Source organism: Leptinotarsa decemlineata, unplaced genomic scaffold (assembly GCF_025532065.1).
Source record: "Leptinotarsa decemlineata unplaced genomic scaffold, Ldec_3_MD MMD2_tig00026336_RagTag_RagTag, whole genome shotgun sequence".
Lineage (NCBI taxonomy): Eukaryota > Metazoa > Arthropoda > Insecta > Coleoptera > Chrysomelidae > Leptinotarsa > Leptinotarsa decemlineata.
In genome coordinates, this window is record NW_027412692.1 from 10,759,576 (window position 1) to 10,785,835 (window position 26,260).

At 36.7% G+C, this 26,260-nt stretch overlaps 2 protein-coding genes across 2 annotated transcripts in view; both read left to right on the forward strand.

Annotated features, from left to right (window-relative positions):
- LOC111503713 (uncharacterized) overlaps nucleotides 1–26,260 on the forward strand; it is a 309,095-nt gene that overhangs the window by 249,521 nt on the left and 33,314 nt on the right. The gene's annotated exons all lie outside the window — the stretch shown is intronic.
- Nucleotides 22,461–23,812, forward strand: LOC111503714 (protein yellow). Its single transcript, XM_023158086.2, has one exon. It carries the CDS (start codon nucleotides 22,489–22,491, stop codon nucleotides 23,683–23,685), a length of 1,197 nt encoding a protein of 398 aa, XP_023013854.2. The 5' UTR covers nucleotides 22,461–22,488; the 3' UTR covers nucleotides 23,686–23,812.

Sequence of the window (26,260 nt, forward strand, 5' to 3'; positions counted from 1 at the left end):
TGCATTATAATATGGGATGGCGTCAGCAAAAGACTGTTATATGATCCAGAGGTAATGGATCTGATTCTGAAAATCCTTTTCAATCATGAAAAAGGATACTCCACTGTAACACTATACAAAGAATCAGACTTATTTGATGTGAGAAAATTATACACTCATTATTGCATATTATGGATGCATAATAACCCCACCCCAATATGATTATGAAACCTAAGTCAAACTTCATCAAAAAACGACGAAATCCATCTTGATTTTGATCAGGTTGAAAATCTCTTCCCGTACCCTTTCGACTGTCTCTCGCCATGAGGACGAGTGGTTCATAACTAAGAGTGTTGTTTGGTAACGGCATAGAGGTCAATGACATCTATGCCGCTCTGGCCTTGTGTACCCCTTCCTGACTGGGGTATTGATGAACAAACTGTTCATTTTAACAGACGTCGTGGGGCCTTCACTCAACCGAGCGACGGGGCCTTCTGAATCGAGTGGGGTCGTCTATAGTGTAATCTACAGCTTCCCTAACTAATGGGTTATCATGAGTTTCCGCTGACTCGAAAACTCTCTGATTCCTCAACTGAATGGACTGCTGTATGGTTAACAGCTTCAAATCTCTGCGGATGGCTTCATTCCGCACGAACCATGAAGCAATCATCAGCATTCTGAGGAGTTTGTTTTGCAATCTCTCCAGAATGGAGAGATTTGTCGGAGCGGTTTGTCCCCAAGCGCCTGAAGCATACATAATGACAGGCTTGAACATCGTGTTGTATATTAAAATCTTGTTCTTAAGATTTAGTTTTGACTTTCGATTTATCAGAGGATAGAGTTTAGCTATCCTCATTTGTATTCTGTCCTTGATGTACTCAATGTGATTTACCCAGGTGAGTCGGCGGTCTACCCAAAGACCTAGGTATTTGACTCGCGTTTGCCATTCGATCTCCCTGCCTGAGATCGTGACTCTTGTGTCTGGAGAAACATTGCGCCTCCCCAAATCTATCGCCTGAGTTTTTTTTGGGTTCACCCGAATCTTCCACTGTAGGTACCAGCGTTCGAGGTCGTCCAATGCGCGTTGCATGTAGACGACCGCCAACCCCCGTCCCATGGAAGAAGCGAGGAGAGCCGTATCATCGGCGTATAGGGAAGTCTTCACGTGATCGAACCTCGGAAGGTCGCTCACGTAAAGGCTGTACAGTAGTGGAGACAGCACAGCTCCTTGAGGCACTCCAGCTTGGATTTCCCTGACCGGAGACAGGGTTCCTTCAACTCGGACCTGAAATGATCTGCCTTTCAGGAAGGACCTAATCCACCGGATCAGGCCCCGAGGCAGGTCGAAATCGAGCATTTTATGTAGTAAGCCTTCGTGCCATACTCGGTCGAAGGCTTTTGAAATGTCCAGGAGGACAAGATGGACTGTCTTTAGCTCTGAGATGGAGTTTTCGACCAGTCTCAAGGCCTGCAGCTCGGTGGAGTGTGCCCTCCTGAAACCGAATTGTTCATCAGGCAGAACATTTCGGTCTTCAACTTCTTCAGTTAGCCTTTGCAGTACAACACGTTCAGCCTGCTTAGCCGCTGAGCAAAGCAGACTAATTGGACGGTGATTCTGGGGAAACAACGGGTTCTGGCCCTGTTTCGGAATCATGACAACTACGGCATGCTTCCATCTTCGAGGGAAATATCTGAGGGCGATTAAGCTGTTTATAATGTCCAGTAAATATCTGATAAAGTTCTCCGGGAGCTGCTTCAACAACCTATTGTTGATTGAATCAATTCCCGGAGCCTTTTTGGGCTTGGAGGCTCTGATGTACCCCCTCAGTTCTTCCTCCGAAGCTGGACGGATCACATCGTCGTCATTTTCCCTGAGGATACGCTGAACTCGTCGTTCCAGCCGGATATCACGGTCAATATCATCATCCGGATCAACGTTAAGTTGGAACTGAGTTTCCATCGTATCTGCAAAGGCCAACGCCTTCTCGGCGGGGAAGTAGCAGATACCGCGCTGTCCGTGAAGAGGGGAGGGAGCAGTTTTCCTCTTCTCGAGCCTGCGGGTGACTCGCCATAGCTCATCATCCCCAGGTTCAAGAGATTCCAAACACTCACTCCACCTCTCGTTTCTGTAGTCAATGATGGCCCGTTTGACTTCGTTGGCCATCCTGTTAGCAGCAGTCTTGTCCCCAGGATAGAGGGTCCGCTGATAAACTCGTCTGAGTCGGTTCCTCTCCCGGATAAGGTTCTTTATTCTGGGAGGAAACTCATTATAGTTTCGCAGAGGACACTCCGTCCTAGTTGTGGCTGCGCTGAAAGCGTTGTTCACAGACAGTTCGAAATCTGCCACTGCCGCGTCGAGACCGTTGCGAGTTTGAAGTGCCTCGCGGTCTGTAGGTGTCTCCACTAGATGAGCCTTGAAGGCTTCCCAATCCGTGGATGATCTCATGCGATATTCCTGAGGAGGGGGATCATCACCCAGCATCAGGATGACTGGATTATGATCTGAGTCTAATTCCGACATAGTATACACTTCGCAGGACATGGAGACGTTCCTGAGTAGTGCGATATCAAGCACGTCAGGTCTGTTATCCCCACGGTAGAACGTAGGCTCACCTGCACCCATCACTCGATACTCATGTCTGTCAGCATGCGCATGGAGCGCTCGGCCGTTCGCATTGGTGATTCTGCTCCACAGATTGTGCTTGGCGTTGAAGTCACCAGCAGCAATTGTGGGGGTATCTGTCGACAACAGCAGTTCATCCAGTGATTCTGGGAGTAGACGATTCCGCGGAGGGTTGTAAACTGAGATTAGTCTATGACGACCTCTTCTCAGTTGGAGTTCAACGCCCATCAAAAAACAAATGTCCCTCGCTGTAGATTAACTTGCACTCAGAGATTAATATCATACTCTGGCCCAAAACTAATAAACCTAATTCCTTCAGACATCAGAGCAATCTCCAATAAATACAAATCCAAGTCAAAACTGAAAGAATGTGTGAATGTTAACTATGACATATTGAAATCTGTCTATGAACTGGATTCCTGATCTAGGCTATGGATATAAACTACATACTATTGTAGGTAAAATCTTGAATTAGTTGAACAATCCAACATCACCTTTTCTTCGACTATTACTCTTTATATCCACCAGTTTTCCTTCTTTCCAACTATTTGTATCATTTGTATTTACTTATGATGCACTGTTTGGAACCTTTGGTGTAGAAATGAATATTACTGGAGTTTTTTCCCAACACCAAATCGTCAAAAATAACAATTTGGTGTTGGGAAAAAACTCAAGTAATATTTGTATTTACATTATCAGTATGAGTGTTTGCTTTATCATGCAACAATGATAGCTCATATTATATGTAAGTGTTCATGTATGTATATGTGTATATATGCATGTGTATATATGTGTATACGTATGTATATACGAATGTATATACATACGTGTATACATTCATATATACGTATGTATATACGAATGTATATACATACGTTTAAGTTGTTTATAGGTTGATACTACAACTTAAGCTCTCCTTAGGTAGCTCAACCTTCAAAATTGTTTATCATTCAATGTTATATCATTATCAAAATATGTAATTACCTGAATGAATTTATCTATCTTATCTATCTATATTCGCGACTATTGTACCAACATAGAAAAATCGCTAATCGAATGTACTCGTCTTTCAGTATGCATTTCAGGTACAAGATCCAAATATTTGTTTCTTTGAGACTGGCTGGAAATATTCTAATTTTTAGAGGTACTGAAATTGTTTTTCTATGTAAAATTTCGGAGATAAATTCTACCGCAATATTTCAACACTTCCAAAGGCGCCGTAACCCCATAAACAAAAACAACCGGCTGGCTTCGCTATCCCACCGAATATTCAATTTCAATAAAAATCTCTTCAAGATAAGGCCAAGAATCGATATTTCACAAATCAGTTCCGGTCCCAAACGTATCAGATTTCTTTTCGGCTGCGAACGATAGGGAATTTATAAGGAAACACTCATCGAATTTACGAGTATTCTAGTGAGGAAGTTACTTTCCGAAATGCGGAACATTGTTATAGGAAAATAGGGCTTGGAAAGGTCCGGGAGAGCCATTTCCTCTACTTTAAGGCACTCTTGGGTATCTAAATAGACACTCTTTTTCCGTAACAGCCCACTGAGTTTATCTGTGAAAATGTCGCCGAGTAAATACGAAGGCTATTGAACGATTCGAACTCCTGCAAACATTCAAAGGATATATTCGAATGGAGAACAAATGGGTTGTTTCATGATTTGTGGTTTACAGTTCATTTGATGTTAATTTCAAATTGAAAAATAGTATACTTTGTTTCAGCTCTCTAAATACCGTTGTTTTCCCGCAATTGATTATTAAAAATCGGATTTTCTAGGCCCGTTCCCACCTTCTTTTTCAATTGACCAATAGGAACAATACAAATAATCAACATTGCCAAATCGTAAAATTCATGGAGCGTATTAACAGTTTCTGATTCATTTGTGATTCAAAGTAAAATCACACTCACTTTTGACAACTAAATCTAAGAAACACGTGCAAAAAATGAATTGGAAGCGATAATTAATTATACATGGGATCCAAATAACACAAAACGCAATAAAAACGTTATTTTTGAAATATCTCCGGCATTAGACATTTCCATGTTGATATCACAGAAATTTTAATAATGGAAGTGTATATGAACTTGTTAACGTTCAAAATAATGAAGAAATTCTCCACATGACATGAAATGTACACGAAAACCATGTTAGGAAGTAACTCATATATCTAAAATCAATACACAAAATCAAAAGATAACAAAATATTTACCTAAACAATGAAAACGTTCTTCAATTAGAGAATTGTAACAAACAAATAGGATTATAATAGTTGTATTCCCACCAAGTTGACAACAATAACAACAAAAATGGTGTCTGGTCAAATTGGATTACTATATTTCAGTTCTGTGATTAGATATTACAAAAGCAATACACTTGGCAACACCGCTGTAGACACGATCAATTTTATTGGCCAACAGACACGCGGCCAATTTAAACTCTTGCTCCTTGAATTGATTTTTTTTCTGCAAATATAAAGAGATCTTGGAACCGATTAGGCTTGATAAGTATAGTATACCCCTAACTCGATCAGTTTATGAGCAAACCAGGATTATTTTCAATGGCATGAAACTATCCTATTAGAAACCAAAATACGAGAGTGGTTGTGGAATATGTGATACTTTTTTGACCTCTCGAGAAATGTTATTAATTTGCTCTTGAAGTCGAATCAGGTTCAAACAAGAACTTTGATAGATTGAACTATCAGAATTATCTAGTAAGAGGAGGAATTCCTCTGATCCGGTTAGAAGACAATAGCAACATGATGTGTAGAGATCATTTTTAATGAAATCACGAAACCGTGTATACTCAATTTCATGGAAAATGATGATAATATACAGATTCTTGAAGAAATTTCTATTTGTACCATTGACGACGAAAAAACACATTTTTTTAAGTGAAATCGAAAGCCATCAAGTTTCCATTTTCGAATTAGAAAGAACCTTTGAAAATTTAATGAGAAAAAATAGAAAGCTTTCAAATAATTCGCAAAATTCGTCTAGTGATTTATGAATTTTAAAATTTATGAAAGGCCAAAGGTAACCTACAAAGCATATTTCCAATCAATAATGAAATGCTTTATTCAAATAATGGTAACATTAATATACACATACATGATTACTGTTAGTAAGTATTACTTACAATAATTAGAAATATATAATAATTTGGTATCACTTTAATGGTCTCTTAAAGGTTTAATAAATTCCTTTTAAACATAATAAGACTGGCAGAAGACTTTATATTTTCAGATAGACTGTTATACTTAATAAATCCTTTGAAAATTAATGTTTCAGTGTTGAACGTTTTTTTTATTATGAATCTATTGATCAACATGTGCTTCATCATCTGAAGGTATAGCTACTACTATGTACATTAATAAATTGACGGATGTAGCCGTTAACTACGTTGCAGAAGATCATCTACGTTGTAGAAGATCATCATGAAGAATGTGAAATGATTTTTTTTATGTTTTTATACCGCTTGTATTTGTAACTAACGTTACTGCTGTTTCGTCCCATAAAGACATTTTCGAACTAATACAATAAAGTGAAAATAATTGATAATATTAGTCACCACTTTAGGTGCTAACTTACACAATTGACTAACTGAATTTTGTGGATGCACTAATTTGAAAACTGCTAAGTGAACTAAATCGATTTGATCATTTAGCAAGTTACATCCTTTACTCGCCGTGCGTACCCACATTGTCACAGGTGAACAAAATTCATTTAGTCAATTGGGTTCAGTACCTCTGTTATTACCTACAGTGGTGTCTAGATATATTATATAGATTTAATATTGTTATAAATCATGCCCTAAAGAAAATAACGCTGGCCGCCACTGGTAGCCATAAACCGATTGTGACGTAGCTCTAGATGTGGCAAGAATAATGCTACTGGCTTCCATGGAATTCCGGTTGAATTTTCTACCGCCATTGATTGCCGAATATAAACGTCATCCACTCGCCTTTCACGACAGTTAAGTTTCGCAGACAGTGCGGTGCAGAACGATCTAATAAGGGGATAGACATTTGAATAATAGTTGAAGTTTTGGTTCCAATTGTATTGAAAGGGTTTTAAACTCAAGTTTGATTATTGTTCAGTTTAGTCAATTATTGGTTAACCAACATAACATTTTTTTCTTCTTATCATCTAAGCTTTGCAACCTAATATGTCTCAATGACGCTCGAGTAAATCCCCCAAATAGCAAGGGCTCCCCTGCTATTTGGAAAACAACGTCACATTTGTTGTTTGCCGACAGTTTGGAGTGGTTCGGCGCTAGGTGGCAGTATATCGTTTACAAAGATGATTTTGAACAGTTCAAAGTGCTTCCAAAAAAATAGGACTTTGTAAATTTGCGCGGCTGAAAAGTTATACCAGATAATCAAATATATCTAAATTTATTTTATTTTGCAGTGGTACACATTTTATTTTGATCATAACTCTTCACGTGAGACGATGTAAATATTGGGAATTTGTCGGCAAATACTGCTTCATAAAAATTCTAATTCATTTGTGAGAAACCAATTTTTCAATCCTCTGGCAAACACAAAGTTTTGCGTCAATGTTTTCGCGATAGATCAAACAGCTTCAAGCTCCAAAGGAAAGAGAATGTTCTCACTTCAATTATCCAACCAAAATTCCACCGAAAACTCCAACTTGAACGATCGTAACTCACATTTTATATTCAAATGAACTGCGATAACAATTAATTTCTCCACGAACGGCACTTTTGCTCTGTTTGTGAACCACGAACTTGGAAAACGAGAAAATTGAAATCGCGACAAATTTATTCTTCATACTCGAGCAGTGCAGTGTCATAAATTATTCATAATTTCTACGGTTATGTTGGTCTAGGAACGGAATCACCTTCTCAAATGAAGCAGAATAAAAAGTAACTTTTACTGAGGTACATGAGTTTTTTGAATAAACATCTTTTTTTTATTCATATCTTTCACATAGACAACAAATTGTTAGAGTGGAGAACCACATGTCAGATTTCAAAAATACTTCTTCAGGTGTCCCACAGGGTTCAATCCTTGGACTTATACTTTACATAATTTACACCTCCCATTTGACAACCTGTTTGAAAAAACTCAAATATCATATGTATGCCGATGATACACAGTTGTATTATTCTTTTACTCCTGACTCTGTACAGCAAAGCGAAAATATCATTAATGACGATTTGAATCAATTCGTTAATGTATCGAAGAAACATGCCCTGGAAGATAATAATTCCAAATGCTCTATGATTGTATTTGGAAGGAAAGTCGCAAGGTCGAAACTTGGAGATCTGATCATAAAAATTGATGACACTGTTTTACCGATAGTAAATCAGGTTAAAAATCTAGGAGTTTGTATCGATGATGAACTCAAATTCAAAAAACATACTTCAACATTGATTCAAAGAGAATTTGGGAAAATGAAAGTATTACACCCTCATAGGCATGTCTTGAGCCTAAAAACCAAATTACCCATTTGTGATTCGTTGATATTATCTATTTTCAATCATTGTGACGTAGTGAATCATTATTTTCTGAATAAAAATGAGCAACAACGAATTCAAAGAGTTCAAAACTCTTGTTTGAGATTTTCATACGGTATCAAGAAAAGAGAACCGATTTCTCATACACTCAAAAAAGCTAGGTGGCTGAAAATGAACGATAGGCGGACTCTTCATTCTTCGACATTATTTCAATAAGTTATTGTCAATAGAACACCTCCCTACCTCTATAACAAAATAACTTATCGAACTGATGTTCATAATGTGAACATCAGGCACAAAATGATCCATGTTGTTAGACACTCCATAGAACTATTCAAAAGGTCATTTACATATACGATAGCTAAATTCTATAACAACCTATCACCTTCCTTTCGGTCGAAATCTGTTGCCAGTTTCAGGTACTGCCTGAAAAAACAGCTTCTGAAAAATCAATAATACCCGAATATATTCTATGACACATTGGCTCTTGTAGGCCATAGCTAAAATATGTTTGTATCGATATTCGCCTCATGAATTAAATGTTGTACCCGCTATCACAATTCCAATTTTATTTTAGGTCCTTTGTTATTTTTTTGTTTGTTTTTCATCTTTTTCATTGTTTTTTTTGTAAGGTGCAATAGGAAGAATGAATTCTGTTCAATCTTGTATCCTATTGACAAATTTGTATTTTGTTTTTCTCCATATTGAATCATGTTATTTCAGCTGTCAATAAATTCATTTATTATTATTATTATTATTTATTTAGTGATTAAAGTTCAGGGTACAAATTTGAAAAGATGTAGACAAAAAATCAGTTGACTGATTAATAAATTTGGTACCACCGATTAATTTGTAAACTAGCTGGTAGTAAGGCGTTTGCTGTATGTTCTGGCTCGAATGAAAGCTGTAACCCAGCAAATATTACCGCCCTCTCCGCTCATCATTTATCATAGGCAGTCCAACAGACATGAAGATAGAACAGACATATAACCAAACAAAAACTCACCACCAGCTACAATAGAAGAGAGGGATAATTGAAGCGTTGATGGTTGAGCTCTTGAGGAGCTCAACCACCTTAAAAATGCCTCTGGACCCCAGCTGTTGCTGTATTTCTCGATATTTAAAGAGCATTTGACAATGCACTACCTAAATCTGTAGGATCGTCTCTGGCTAGGGTAGGTATAGAATCGACCATAACTGGCTGAATCTATGCCATGCTGGTGAACAGAACTGCCACTGCGACTCTTCAAAGTAAGGCCATTAGGTTCAGGGTCACCAGGGGCTGCCTTCAAGGTGAGGTACTATCTCCCATTCTGTGGTCGCTCCTGATGGATTGTCTGCTTGATGCCCTCGACAGACGAAAGGTATATCTGCAAGCTTGCAGAGCCGTTCGGCAGAGCCCTACTCTCACCATAAGACCTGGGTTTATTTGGTCGAGTGTGAATAGATGTGAGTCACAGTAAACCATTGCGGGTTGCGGTGGAGGGTTGAATCGACCCACTCACTTTGGACCTAACCTAACCTAACCCCAGCTAGGCTGGACAAAGAAAAGGCTTACCTTTAAAATGTTGAAAGTGTTAGGAGATTAGGAGGTTCTTAGACGATGTGAAACCAAACCAACACCAAACCAAGAAAAACTGTCAGATGAAGGACCCCAGAGAACCTTGAGCAACACTGGGTCCACATTGGAACCACGATCAGAAGTGTAGGTAGCGGAATATGCTCTCAACAAAGATCGCACTCACGTTATCTTTTTCGAAGGTAGGTGAAGTTCTTCAATATGAGCAGACTATATATAATGAGGTTACTGACACTTTTATACATTAGAATTGTACTTTCATAACATAACTTGGTGGGTTGAATTCTTAAGTTATTAGATAGATTATTAGACACTATCACAGAGGCGGTGTGCCCCTCGTTTCATGGTACCACACACACACGCAAGATACTCGAAAGTACTCGTGAAAACATGAATACATACAGTGTGATACGAAATAAAATTAGTTCAAATGGTAATGGAACAATGAATACTCGAGAAAACTCAAAATTATCATCCAAGAGTATTTGGAGAGGCAATAGAGGTTCAAAAACACAGAGATAATTCAAATGGGAAAAAGAATCAATGAACATCATTAAAGTCTGGCTACTGACCTTAAAGGTACACTAAGAAGGTGAGGTAATTTAATTACGAGAAACCAATCCAGGCCTACAAGGGTGATTATTCATTCTTAGATTCTTCACAATTCAGTACCATACAATAGGTTGCCTTTTATGTTTCAGGATTTGGCAACCCTAGTGTTGTAATCTGGCAACGAACAAAAATAAATTTAAATAAAGAAATGAAGAAGAAAATAAAAATCGAAAGATGAGAGATTCCAAGTCACGTTAATTCACGACGTTTCCATTGTTAGTATCTACAATCGTTTTCGGGTGATGACTGGACTGATTCCTCCGGAAGATGACTATTTATAGGTCGTTCGAGTAGTTTCACTTATCCCCGCTTTCCATTTTCCGCTTCACTGGTTCCGTGGGAAACGATCGTTTAGCGGGAGCCATTTTTCGCTTGATGATGGGTTTACATTTGTTGCATTTTTTGACGCTGGCTTGGCTGAATACGTTGTTTGACAACATGTATGCGGCTTCCTCGAATTTTCACCTAAACCAATGTTTCTCTTTGTGCAAGATCTCAGCTTGGGACCACTCGATGTTGTGTTGATGGGTCCAAACATGGTCTGCTATTCCTGATTTGCTGGTTTCCCCTCGCTGTGTGTGCTTCTTGTGCTCGGCAATGCGAACATTCAATGGCCTCTTAGTTTCACCAATATAGGATTTTCCGCACTCACAGGGTATCCGGTGAATGCAATTCTTAGAATCACAGTCCGCGTTTGGTGGCCTGGTATTTATGGGGCTGCTACGAATAGTGTTACCGGATCTGAAGGTTCTGATATTGTACTTGAAACCAATTATTCTTATCCTCTCCGATAATCCTCTGATGTAGGGAAGTGCAATAACTGGTTGTGACGGTTTCTCTTCCTTGCGAGGCTTCTGCTGTCTTTTAGCCAAAGTCACTTCTACCATCGCTTTGGAGTAGCCATTCCGTTGAAGATCATTTTTGATGATGTCTAGTTCCTTCTCCTTCATATTACAGAGCCCAAGAGCACGGTCTAAAAGAGTCTTGATGATTCCTCTTCCAGTAGATTGATGGTGGTTGGATTCGTGGTTCAGATACTGTCTCGTATGAGTGGGTTTTCGGTATACAGATGTTTCCCACTTAGTGTCGGTCCTGTTCACCAAAACATCTAAGAATGGCAATTCGTTGTGAATTTCCTTCTCCATTGTGAAAGTGATGGAAGGTCTCACGCTGCTGATGTGTTTCAGGAAGGCGTCTAGTTCAGTATTTTATTTGTTTCAGGGATTTCAAATCATTTTATATAGTAGACAATGGAAGTCCGAACTGGTGAAATTCATCATGAAACATTGTCAATCACCTTCAAACAAACCATACGATTTGATGGAAAACCACTATAGTAATGTAAATTTTGAGATAAATTATTTCTACAATTCATCTCTCAATTCCAGTCTCCATAAAGACAATCGTTTCTGTTACTTCTATGATTGGAACATTTCTTTCCTGTACTTCAACAGTTCCTCGACAAATTCCCCAGTTTTAGAAAGAAACGTCAGAGAAACCTTCGCCGGGAAACTACTATAGCAGAAGCAATTGACCAATTAGGAAAGTCTAAAGCGGATCGCCTTCTTCAACAGCATTACATCGAGGTAAAATTAATTGTACGACCGAGGTTAAACTAATTATCGAGTTTAATTGCAGCACATACGTTCGTTGGAAATCTGGAATATCGCTGTCCGGCAACTTTATCCCCCAACCTGGTAGGAAATCTCTAAAGTAAACCGTCAAATTAGAGTGAATTTCCGGTGAGATGAAAACGAACAATTAAAGGATTTAATACGGCTGGAATGTTAGAACGCGAGGACGTCATACTCATAACAATATAACATTACAGATGTTGGGCGGGGGACAGCCTGAAACACCGTTCCGCATACTCAGTTCCGACACAAAACGAACACTAAGTTTATTATTATGCTAACTCCGCATTGAATTATAAATTATATGCTGCAAACTGGCCTGAAACCGAATGCGGTCAACTGTTTGTCGCTCGATGTGTGCGAGGCAGATGCGAATTTGTGAATATTTAAAATTGTTCTTGGAAACCCAATTCGATTCACTTTGGACTTTAGGCAGCAAAGTGGATTTCTCAAGCGGTTCACCATTCCAGCTGTTAGTTTCGTCTGCAAATATTCGAAATAGTGTTTGACTCATACGAAAATGGATTTGAATTGAAACGGATCAGATAAAAATATTAAATTGTTTTAAAAAGTTTTGTCTGTTTCAATATCATGTGTTTTTGAAGCTTCATGTCTCAATAAATATTTATCCTACTGTGTCGTGGTATATACTGATCTACAGGGTGTTTATTAAATATGCGGCAAAAATTCAAAGGACTATTCCTAGGACTCTTCTGAGGATATTTTGTCCTTTGATGATTTTTGATAGGGCGCTTTGTTCCGAAGATACGAAGCGAAAGAGAAAGAATTTCGACAATAACAATTTATTACCAAAAATTGCATGTAATGTTTCTCAATCTAAAAGTACTGTTGAAAATAACGACCCCTCCGCTAGGATACAAGAATCCAACCTTCTCCTCATCGACTACCGAAGTCTTTCAAAAACACTAAGATCACTTACGAGTGTAATACCTAGCGAAAGCAATGTATGGTAATATATATTCTAATTTCGGGAAGAAACAGATTACTTCAATTCAGATTTTATTAAACGCTGGATCTGTCTCTCATACAATGTAAGATTATGGCCGAGGGATCAAGAGTGTTTATATAAACACTATAAATCGTCGTGGTTTGAAAAGAAGCACGGTCAAGTATATTTGTCACGTAGCTCAAGATGTAAATACGGGCATATCAATATCCCAGCATTGAAAGTTTTGTCAACTCATCGAAATATGTTTTCTTATGACCTACCTTGCACGTGGGCGACTGTTAGAGAAAACGATTGGAAAGACGGGGGACAATGAATCCGTGATTTCTCGCTGGCTTTTGAAAGGAGAAAAGACAGAGAGTTCTAGGAGCTCTTCGGCTAAGGAAGCGGTCTTACGCTAGTTGCATACACACACCGATTTTGGACGGCCGACTTTGTACCGGTCGTCCAAATTCCAATAGTGAACCACATGTGGGAACGGGACCTGGCACACACGCCGACCGGTGATCGTCGCCGGTAAAATACCGGTGAGCAGCCGTCCACTGCCACTGTATTGCCGGCAGTACCGGGAAGTAGTGACGTACATGACTAAATATACTCTTGCATACTCACCGGTTTTTTACCGACCATTCCAGTCTCGAATGCTCGGTGAAATTGTAGTTACTATGCATTAACTTCGTTTTGGTAGTGCGTGCTAATTACGACAACAAAGCAACTGATTGTTTGACCGATAAAAATTCGGTGAGTGTGCAAGCACCCGCTACCAAAAAAATATCGGCTGATTTTATACTGGCCGGCCAAAATCGGTGTGTGTGCAACTAGCGTTAGAGAGGTGCGAAAGATTTCGGGAAGTAAGTCTGCGTGAATTTTGAGGAGATTCAAAAACTTGGGAGTTTGAAGGGTTCTCTTGATGGTCAATCAAGGGTGGTATTTAGTTTTGGGAGATAGTTTTCTTGGGTGAAATCTTTAATTCATTTTTATTCTCGAAGAACAGGCGGTTAGCGCGATTTTAGATAGTATTTTATTCTAACGTAGAAATAAATGAGCCTGTAAGGTTCGTGCGAAAATCTAGCAGTGTAGTGCAAAAGTTCAAATAGAGGACGAGCAGGAAAAACGCAACGGTGAGTTAAATATACATGTGTACCAACCATTTTATGATTTTGGGAAGAAGTTAGCTATAATAAATTTGTATACAGAGTGGACCTGATAATTGCCTTATAGATATTCAACGGTCAGAAATCATCGGCCAAGTTAGAGTAATGAATGAATAGGTGAATGAATGTCATTACGATGTCATCGATGACATAAGCACATCAAGCTTATTCCGTGACATTGAAAATCATAAATCATGAATGAATTGTATGTATTTTCTATAATGTTATCCAATTTGTTACTGAAGAGCCTTAGGTCGAGTGTCTTAAGGCGAAACATCGATGTATACCAGTGAGGAGGACAGTGTTCCATGTAAGTGCAATTTGTTACCATTCATTTAAAGTAGAACTCATGTGAATGATATCTGATTTTTATTCCACAACGAATGTTTGAAATACAAACCGAGTAGAGAAAAATATCTTCTGTATAATTCAGTGTTCATATAGAAGTATTTGTTCAAAACAAAATTTTTTCTTTCGTGTAATTCAATGTTTATATGAAAGTAGCTGTTTCAGGAGGACTTTCTTTCAGTTTGTGTCTGAAAGTTACTTCTTTGCACATCCATGTATAGAGTTACTTATTTTCAAATGGATTACTTTCTTCCTTTCTTTGGAAGTTTCCCTCATCCTTTTTTGTATCAAAAGCCAAAAACTTTCTTTCCCAAAAATCCTATATCTCTATCGGTTTTTGAGATGAATATATTTTGTCCAAAACATAGCCCTTATTGAACTAAAGTACATCATTACTGATGAAAAGTTGATATCTTGGCGATAGTTTGAACAAAATATGTAATTAACTCCATATCATCCTAATTATCTTATTTTCTGTATTTCTACATGTTACAGCCCCAAAAGTCCTCCTTTTCATCTAGAAATGCCTGAAACCTTAAGCCATAGTTCAGGAAATCATTTTGTAGCCTTACAAACTTCTTCTCGTTCATTTATATTAATTCAGTATACATTTGGTAGTATTGTTTGCAATTTCTCACAATGATTTGATCACTTCTTTAATGTGTAATAAATAATTTCATAAGAACTTGATGATGATCACTTGGTGATCGAAACACGTGTTGAGGTATTGAGTAACGGTTTGGTGTTGGAAAAAAACTCCAGTAATATTTATTCGTCTTTGTTTTTGTGCAACTGAAATGATCCTTTTTTGGATCGGATCATCACGTGTGATGAATATTTGATCCTCTATAACAACAGGAAACATTCAGGACAGTGGTTGGGAACCGATGATCCACCCAGACACTTCCCGAAGGCAAAATCCCACCAAAAAAAGACATTGGTTACTGTATGGTGGTCAGCGGCTGGTGTGTTCTACTGAAACTTTGTGCAGCCGGGCCAAACCATCACAGCAGATGCTATCACTTTGGCAGAACGCATACGTGTTAATGATGGTTAGACTTACATCAAAGTATTGAAATATAACATCGAAGAGAATACTTCTGACTAGTTCCAAGCAAATGAACTCAGTTTGAATCAAAATAAAACAAAAATCATGGTATTCTGGACCTTGAAAGACAAAGCGGTGAAGTTCCTATGGATATGGTTTGATTCACTTATGACATGGCAAAGACATATCAATAAACTTGCACTGATATCTCTCGGGTAACCTGTATATCACTTGATCTTCCACAGCAAATAGTACATTTCTCAAAGTCTTTTCAAAGAACAGACTGAACCTGCAAAACACAAGAATAAATTTATCTGAGATATCGTTGCAATTGCAGTTCCACAAATTGATTTTATAGTTTTGATTTTTCTATTTCATACAGAACAATACTCTGTATCAAAATGAAATATTCAAATTCTATGGAAATGATGCTCATATATTCAATGCCTCACGGTGACTCACGGTCGATGGTAGGTTAGACGTTTCTGGAAAACGCAAGGCAGGATTTTTTTGAAAATTCCACATCTCACATTTCCTGCATCACCTGCAAAACACAAGAATAAATTTATCTGAGATATCGTTGCAATTGCAGTTCCACAAATTGATTTTATAGTTTTGTTTTTTCTATTTCAAACAGAACAATACTCTGTATCAAAATGAAATATTCCAATTCTATGGAAATGATGCCCATATATTCAATGCCCGCGAGATATTCGTCAAAGAAATTATAATTTCTATTAAATATATGCCCTAGGTATTCGAATTCGAGGGAGTCTCGCACGAAAAGGGATATTTTCCCAACATTTACATCTTATTGTTTGTATTTACAACTTGTGTACATTAATTCTGAATGAAAACATCTCAGAGGCCGTGTTCACATATAATTATATTCTGCTCGACAGTTTTTTGAAAATCTTAACAGGTCTCGGAATATTCATTAGCATCTCACAAGTATCCTACGAACACAATAATTAATAGAATGGCTTAAACAAACAGGAGAAAGTGCTGAGCGTGAATTCCCCAACGATACGCACCCCAGGGAAAAGCCAAAAATTAATCTTGATTCTAATCAAAAGGGTCGAAAGTATTCAGCTCGACTTTTGGCTCCCGAAGGATTACAGCTCTAGTGTAACTCAAACAACTTCAGATGTTGTTTCATGCAACAAGGTCAGTGCTAAACGTGTGCAGGGAGTGTGGTTTTTCAGTTTTAAAGAAATAATCTACTGCTGAAAATTTCCCCATATTGAAATCAGTAAACTTTCAGATTCACTTGGTAGATAGGATGTTTCTCAAATGCATTCTTCGTGTTTTTTTTTACTCTGACTCTCCGTGATACACCACAAAAAAAAGTTCGTATCAACATATCTCAAAAAATGCATAGTTTTGTAATTTATTGGTATTGAAGTCAGAGGAAGAATGTAAGTTTTTGAAGACATATCATTGATTACTGAAAATAAGTCAGTCTTGATATGTTACTTCGTTGACTCCTTGGGACTCCAGTCCGGTTATCCAAAGGATCAGATATCACTGGATTCCCAAAGAGTTCACGAAGAACTATTTATTTATTTATTCAGAATTTGAGATACAAACAGGTAAATACCCATAGAAGCATCCACTGATAGTAGTGGTTACAGAGATACACGGTGTCAACAGATACAAGAAAAAATAAAAATTAATGAATCAATAAATTTCGTACATACTAAGCAATTATTTTTGCTATGTGTTGAATATTCTTTTCATCGTTATTTTAAAGGAATTCAACGTAATAGAGAAAACATTTACATTACTGCAATATTTGTTGAAAGACTCACACATTCTAGTAATTGGGGAGTTTTTGTCCAAATTTGTGCTGAAATTTGGACTGGCAAGTAATTTTCTGTTTCTAGTGTTCCTATGAGGAACGTGATAAAAAATCATTGATACTAGATTGGGTGAGTCATAACAGTTTGTTATAATTTTATAAATAAAAACTAAGTCGGTTGTTATCCTTCGTTGTTCTGGAAGCTGTATTTTGTAGTGAGATCGAATTTCGCTAATGCGAAGACATAAGTCTTCGTTATTTTGAAATGCAAGAACCTTACAAATTTGTTCTGGAGTCTTTCTAAAAGTAATTTATGTGTATTATAATGTGGGCTCCATATGACACTTCCGAAATTGAGTTTACTATAAACAAATGCATAGTAAATAGATTTGATTGCTGCATCGTTGTTGAAGTCTTTGCATATTCTGCAGAAAAATCCCAAGGTTTTGCTGCAGAAATTTATTACTTAATCCAAATGGGAATTGAAAGTCATTTTTGTATCAAAATAGATTCCAAGATCTTTAATTTGGTATACTCTGTTAATAATATTATTGCCCAGGGAGTATTGAAAATGTATCGATATCTTGTTTCTGCAAAAAGATATACATGCACATTTATTAATATTAAGTTTCAATTTATTGAGGTAGCAGTATTCTAAAAAAGCATTGAGGTCTTCCTGAATTTTTGAGCAATCTCTAATCTCAAGATTTTTAAGTCATCAGCATATAATAGTACTTGTGAATGCTTGAAACAATCTTTCAAATCATTTATAAATACTAGAAACATTAATGGACCCAGATATGAACCTTGAGGGACTCCCAAGGTTACTACAAATGGTGCAGATCTGTATCCATTTACGCTCACTAGCTGACTGCGATTGTGAAGGTAGGATGAAAGCTTTCTAAGGAGATCTCCCTGTATACCGATCCCAGCAAGTTTTGAAATAAGAAGGTTATGGTCGACTTTATCAAATGCCTTACTGAAGTCAGTATACAGTGAGTCCACCTGTGCTCAATTGTCTAATGCAGTTGAAATGTAGTCGGCATATATTACTAAATTTGTTTCTATGGCCCTCTTGGAGAAAAAACCATGCTGGCAGTCTATAATTGATGACTTGATATAGTAAAACAGGGAGTCATAAACGATGCTTTCGAACAATCTGCTGAAAATGGACAGTTTACTGATACCTCGATAATTTATTACTGAGTTTCTATTACCAGAGTTTTTATAAATCGGGACTAGGAGAGCAGTTTTCCAAACCTCTGGGAAAGCACCAGACTGTATGGATTTGTTGAATAAGATGATCAGGGCATAGCATAGACCAGAGGCACAGTTTTTAACGAATTATGCTGGGTAACCATCGATCCCAGCACCCTTTTTCACATCGATAAACTTCATTTTCTCTAATATGATTCCTGGAGTGAACTCTATTGAATTTAACAAATTATTATTGCTGAACTGAAGGGGAACATGATATGTTTGCTGATAGGGTTCGTTAATGCTGCAAAAATATGTAGCAAATAGGTGAGGCGAACCAGTTGAGAGATAATTTCCAAAACTGACTTCCAATATCAGTGGTGAATTCATTTCCTATTGAATTCGATTTATTAATTGTCATTTAATTTCGACCGATGTCTCTGTGGCTTTTTTCCAAAATGAATATTGGGGTTTTCATTCTTATGCCTGCATTATAACGAATTTATTATTTTCGTAGCTTCTTATTCAGATCCATTGATTGGAAATCGAGGAAATTTAAAAAAAAATTAATGTAAATTCTGATTTTAGATGGAAATTCGGTATGTGTGGTTGGTCAAAATCGATTTTTTAGCAACAGTAGGCTGGGTATTGAGGCTATCACTTGGGCTGAGGATTGCGAATAGTGCGGATCATGAAGGTGTATGCCTGTATCAGAAATCAAATATCTGCTTTCAAGAATGACTTGAATACTGTGGTGTCTTCATCTTATGTATAATTATTAATATATAATAAAATAAAAGTGGTCATCTGGGATTATTGGAATTATTGATAAAGGTGTATCAAACAGAAGTATAAAACTGATGTATTACTAGTGTTTAATTCAAAATTCTACATTTTGAGAAACTAATATGGTTTTAATTCCATATCAACCGTCTTCGATATGATTGTATTCACGATTCCCTTGCCTGTGGGCCCTCACTTTGCCTGCCACTTAGGGCTCCTTCGGGATTCTCATACACATATGCTGAAATGAATAACTTCTATCATCAGGAAGTTTCACTTTTGTGGTATGTGCAGCAGGCGCTTGATGAATTAACGTAATGAAGTGTATTTCAGTGAAATATGCCAGTGAGTCGTACAGTGTGGAGGAACCAAATGAAATAAATTCATGCACATTCTTCATGAAAAATTCACGTTGATTTCGAATTTTCTTTTTTGGAATAATCCCTCTCTTGGTATAACCCACTCAGAGGAGTTTTGAATCGAGAGTGAGTGTTTGTGATACATCATTCAAATGGTCTCTTCATTTTTAAATACTGACGAGAGGTAATACCCCGAAACCGCGGTCTGCAGGTGATCTACTTGAATAATTTCAGCATGGTCCTGCTGCTGAATGAACAAGAAACATCTGCGAAACTAACCTCTGTGAGGAATCTTGCATAAACGTCTGTCGGATATAATTCAATATCCAGCGTGGTATTAGCCGAAGAAGTAGTTTTTTTCAACATATATATTATAAAATGTGAAGTGAGTTGTAATCACAATTGCAAATATAGTTGTATTTGTTTGAAGGTGATTGACAATGTTTCATGATGAATTTCACTAGTTCGGACTTCCATTGTCTACTATATTAAATGATTTGAAATCCCTGAAACAAATAAAAAAGAAGAATTAAAAATGAATAGCTGAAAATAACAATTACATTAAGCTAAATAAACCTGAAATGAAATAATAGTGAAATAAAATACAAGTAAAATAGAACAATTGAACAAAAGTAAATGAAAATGAAGAAATGAAAAAAGAAAATAAAAAAAAAGTTGAGAGATTCCAAGTCACGTTAGTTCACGACGTTTCGATTGTTAGTATCTACAATCGTCTTCGGGTGATGACTGGACTGATTCCTCCGAGAGATGACTATTTATAGGTCGTTCGAGTACTTTCACTTATCCCCGCTTTCCATTTTCCGCTTCACTGGTTCCGTGGGAGATGACCGTTTTGGCGGGAGTTGGCCATTTTTCGCTTGATGATGGGTTTCCATATGTTGCGTATTTCTACGCTGGCTTAGCTGAATACGTTGTTGGACAACATGTAAGCGGCTTCCTTAAATTTGAAGTTGTATTGAATTTGTAAGTTGTATTTATTTTAATGAAATAAAAGTCCTGACTCGGCTAGACTCTTATAATTATTATTATTTTCATAATTGGTTTTTTTAATGAAATAATAAAAAATTTTGATTTGGCTAAACTCTTTTGCTGAGTTGAAATCCCTATAACTCACTGTATAGAGACTTTTCTCAACACCTCATGTGGATTCAGGCTCGAAAACAAATATTACTAACCCCGAAACAATCTGAATAGCAGGTGTACCTGTAAATAAATTTTGGAAAGACAACTGACAATAGAAGAATGAGAGAGTTTGATAAACTATAAAATCTAAATTCTAAATATAAACTAATGAGAACGGCAGACTACTCTAGAAATTGTTCACCGAACTAAGTAATGTGAATTTTGGAACGCACTGTCAGTTTGTGAAATGTCAGTTATTCTATCCTGGACATTTTATAGTTTTCTGCTCGATGGAAATTAATGAATATAATTGTTATTCAGTTGTCCTGTGTTTTCTTTTTTTGGACGAGTTATTTATGTATGCATATATTTTTTATATTCAATATGGAAAGTGGTAAATACCTGGTTTTCCTTCTGTGGATTTTGTGCAGTGAAAAATCGTATAGTCACCGGATTCTTCTCTCGTCTGCTTGAAATTCTTCAAGTAGTAAATTTCTGGATGAGTTTCTCGATTGAAACTGGCTTATACAGATTATATTTTTTTTCTATATAATTATTTGATATTCATTTGACTTTTCTATAAATTTCAATTCAATTCTGGGAGCAAAAAAATTTTGCGTGCGTCTCCTTTCGTCGCCTCTAGAAGAATATTTTGTTGATAAAAAAGTTGAAAATCTTCCACTTTCCTTAGTTACCAACTATAAATTTTTGTAACTTCAAATTTCCAACTTTGATATCTCAAAAAATATTTCCTCTACAAGTCTGCTACTCATTTCTAAATTCAGATACATATTTCCCTAACATTTATATAAATACATGTTCAACCCCATTTATGTCTAAACATATACATTTTTCGTTAGCATCATTTCATGCCCGTAACTAAGGAAATGGTTTACAACAATAATTTTTGAACTTTCATCATTTCTCAATATTTACAACAATTTTATTTAACAGATATAATTTTGTTTTCATTCGATATTGATTACCATCCTATGCCGGTTGTCTATTTTGTGAAAATTATCAATTTTTACACACAAATTTTGAATTTCCCGCTCTTTCGTACTTGTTTCATGGTGAACTTCTAGACATGTACAGGGTGATTTAGCTGTAATTCTTTCTTTGAATTTTCCTGAGATGTTGTGAATTTCTCCACTCACTGTTATAACAATATATATCGAGAAAGGTTAATGCAGTCAAGTACTATTCTGATCATTCCCATATTAATTACAATTTACCGGTAGACAGCTGCTTCAGCCTATTGGGGATCGTCTGTACCGGGCAAACGGTCCTCGATTGAAGCCAAAAGTGAATAACCAAGAAAAGTACTTGCGAGCGCTTTCGATAGCAGGCTGTACTATCATCTGGCTCTACTCAAACTGATCGTTTTATATTCTTGTTTGTTCTTTTATACGGTTAGAACGCCTTAGTGCAGGTATTTGTCTCTTTAAATTTGCCTGTACTTGGGTTACATTAGGTAATATCCTTCGTGTTGGTGTTTCTCTGTTCATTGGTTCTAGGAATGTGTATTGTTTTATGGAGTACTTATATTGAATGTTAGATCTTATTGTATTTTCATTTGTATTTGTTCGTCGATAAGTGAATTATGACTATTGAATTTATGGATGTTTAGGTTTTCTGATATTGAGCACTATTGTTGCGCCACTGTTCTTTCATGAGTATTCATTTCATTTTCAAGGCAGCTGATAACGTCCTACTAAAATTCCATAACACACGATTCAAAACCAGTGTAAGTTAATAAGTATTCAAGAATGTACCTCATTTTTTGGACCTTGCTCCTTCTGTGTATTCTCAACAATCAGAAAGTGTGTTGTCACGAATTATTCGAAGTGGAATTTGAGTGGAGCCACATCAATTATTCGTGGCCATCAAATTTGGAGTACCTTGAAGCTTCGGCAAAGGGGAAATACATTCCAGAAAATGTTGTTTTCACTGGTATAAAAGTATACAGAGATAAACTCTTTCTAACAACTCCAAAATACAGACCAGGCGTACCAGCTACCTTGACGTACATTCCACTACGTTCAAACAAAAAAGTCAACCAGCCACTGATTCCTTACCCTGACTGGGAAATGAACAATGATAGCTACTGCGGACATTTACAGAGTGTTCAAAGTATGGAGATTGACCCGCAAGGAATTATGTGGGTCATAGATGGCGTAAGAATCCAGTACAATACCAACTGTCCCTGCAAGTTGTTGCTTCTTGACCTCAATAACTCTGGAAAAGTTATTCACAAGTACGTTTTTCCAAATGAGGTCTGTCTAGGCAACGGTGCCTTTCTCAACGACATAGTTTTGGACGGAGATCATGCTTATATGACAGACAATTCTTATATCGATCCTGGGTTGATTGTATACTCAAAGAAGGCTAATCAAGCATGGAAGCTGAGAGATAGATCAATGTTTCCCGAGGAAAATGCCCCTAAGTTCTCCGTAGATGGCACACCTGTCACGCTGAAAGTGGCAATTGACGGTATTGCCTTGTCTCCCAAAACAGTAGGAAGATCTGTTGATAGGACATTGTACTACAGTCCCGTTACTGGTTATGATTTGTTCAGCATTCAAACTAGCGTTTTGAAAAATTTTAGTCTGTTTCAGAATGCGAAATTCAGGGATAAAATAAAATTGATTGGCAGAAAACAAGGCGCTACGGATGGCATGATGATGGATAACATAGGAAATCTATTTTACACTCTGGTATCTCATAACGCAGTTGGTAAATGGAATATCAAAACTCCCTTCAATAATGCGACAATATTGTATCAGAATAATAGTTCGATGATCTGGCCTGATACCTTCGGAATGACTCAGAGTGGATACCTTTATATGACTTCCAATTACGTTTCCAACTACCTCGACCCCAATGTGGAACTGAAGTTGTCTTCTACCATCAAATTCCGAGTGTGGAAGTTCCATAGTGGGACGATGAGCTACATGTATGACTGAGAAGATTCCAATTTGATTTTTTTTCATAATTTGTTACGGTGAATAAAGATAAGCAAATATTCGAAAACTGTAATTGATTATTTAAAATATTGCTCAAATTTGAGAATTACATTTCTATACAAATCGCTATAGTGTTTTTCTTAGAAAAAAAAAGATCTATTCATTCATGTGTTATCATAATTACTGAATTATGTTTATAATTCCAAAAGAGTAAGCACTAAATTATCAGAAATGACGTTTATACTTTAATTTGTCTCTTGCAGTGGCGTACAGAAATTATACTGAACAGATGAGGAGAAATGATAATTTAGTGCCTACTATTATGGAAGTGTACTATAGGAGCTATTCAAGCATTTCAAGGATATTCATTTTATCTAATGATTTCCCTGTATACAGTGTGTCTCACTTCTCATGGAAACACCCCCCCTATCTTCCGTAATAATCGAGATAGAATGATGAAAGTCTCAGGACTGATGAAAATGCTCAAAATGCACCTACCACCTGAATGGGGTTGGTCAAAGAGATATACGCTGCCCACCACTCGCGATGGAACAACCCATTTTTAAAGTGGGACAAAATAGGCTCAAAATTCCTTCAGATCCATGATCAGGACTACAAACACATTTTTTCTCCTGAATAAAATTTCAGTTCTGAAAAATCCAAATTTGTCTCACTTCTCATGGAAACACCCCCGTATCTTCCGTAATAATTGAGTAAGAATAATGAAACTCACAGGACTGATCAAAATACACCTACCACCCAAAATGGGGTTAGCCAAAGTGATATACACTACCCGTCACTCGCGATGGAACAACCCATTTTTACGCTGAAACATACTAGGGGGCAAAAAAGGCTCAAAATTCCTTCAGATTCGTGATGAGGACTACCGACTCACTACTAATACACTTTGTCTCTGAAAAAATGTCAGTCCTGAAAATCCGAATTTGTCTCACTTCTCATGGAAACATCCCCGTATCTCCCGTAATCATTGAAGTAGATTTTTTTTTGGTTTTGACATCAAAATACGAACCCAGATCCATCTTTTCAATACCAAAATGTCCACAAGGATGAACTGGAGAAAAAAGGGGATAAGATAAGTCCATACTGTTTTAATTCAACTCGACGTTTCGGTTCATTATTAAAACTCAATCATGGGTGTTGAAGTAGTAGATTAATGATCAGATTGTGAATATAAAAAATTTACAGTGGGTGAAAGTCTGTCAAGAAATTAAAACTGATATTCTTGATGATACTGAAACATCAGAAACAAAATTTTGTTCTCAATAAATGCCACCGATTGGTATTCCCCCAAGGTTTGCATTGTAACCTATCCTTTCTATATTACACATCGATTATCTATTGTTGAAGACTGGAACCCCATTATTTTATTTCGCTGAGAGATAAACACATAAGAAGTTTTATATATTTTGGTGAAAATTTCTTCTCGAGGTGACATTAATCAAGTAGTAGATATAACACAAATTTGACAGCACTAGACATAATAATATAATGGCACATAATTTGACCTGCGTCGAATGATCCATTCTTTGTCAAATTTGATGCCAATATGTCTTGTAACATTTACGTTACTAGATTAGCAGAAGTAATTCAGAAATTGGAACTCTCTCGCTATATAGGGCTGCATCTCTGAGCATACCTAATACCATTGGATGATATCTAAAAAAAGACATTCGCTGACCCAAGAATGTTGACTCGGTAACAGAGACCAACGAAAGAACTTTCAGCCAACGTTTTTAGAATACAGTGGTATCAACTTATATGTTCGTTTTCCTCAAAAATCGCCCATAACTTTGAATTAGATAGATAGATAGATCTTTATTTCAAAAATAGGTAACCCTAATATACATATATATCCCAATTAAATCAACGGTGTATATATACAACATTAGACAAACACAAAAAAAAAGAAATACAATGCAGCAATAATATACGAAAATCACAATTTTAAAAATAGTATTAATAGAATTAGTAGAACTACAAAAATTACAAGAATTGCTTTCAGTACGATATCTATTTCATCTTAATAAGTTCTTTCAATTGTTTTTTGAACAAATTCAACAATGATGATGTTTTAATGAAGTCTGGTAGTTTATTGAATTCTTGGAAACCTTTGAAAAATAAAGAGTTCATAGTACTGCGATAAGCAGTGCTGCTAATGTGAATGTCATTTTTACCCCGAGTGTTATAAGTGTGAATGTCTCTATTCAATATTATAAATGTATGAAAGTAAACAGGAGCCAGGTTATTCAATATTTTATATACAAAAATCATTGTGAAATAATACAATCTTTTTTCGACTGAGAACCAATTAAGCGTTGCTAACATAGATCTTATGGGGGTGAGACGATTAGTTCTCAGAATTATTCTCATGCCACGATTTTGAAGTTTTTGTAGCATATTCAGCTTAGTAAGATCAAACAAAAACAGGGCTGATGAGCAATAATCAAAATGCGGCTGAATAATTGAATTATATACCGTGATTTTTGTTTCGGTTGATAATTCCTGGGCTATACGAGAGAAAAAATAAAGTTTTTTTGAAATTTTTTTATGAATA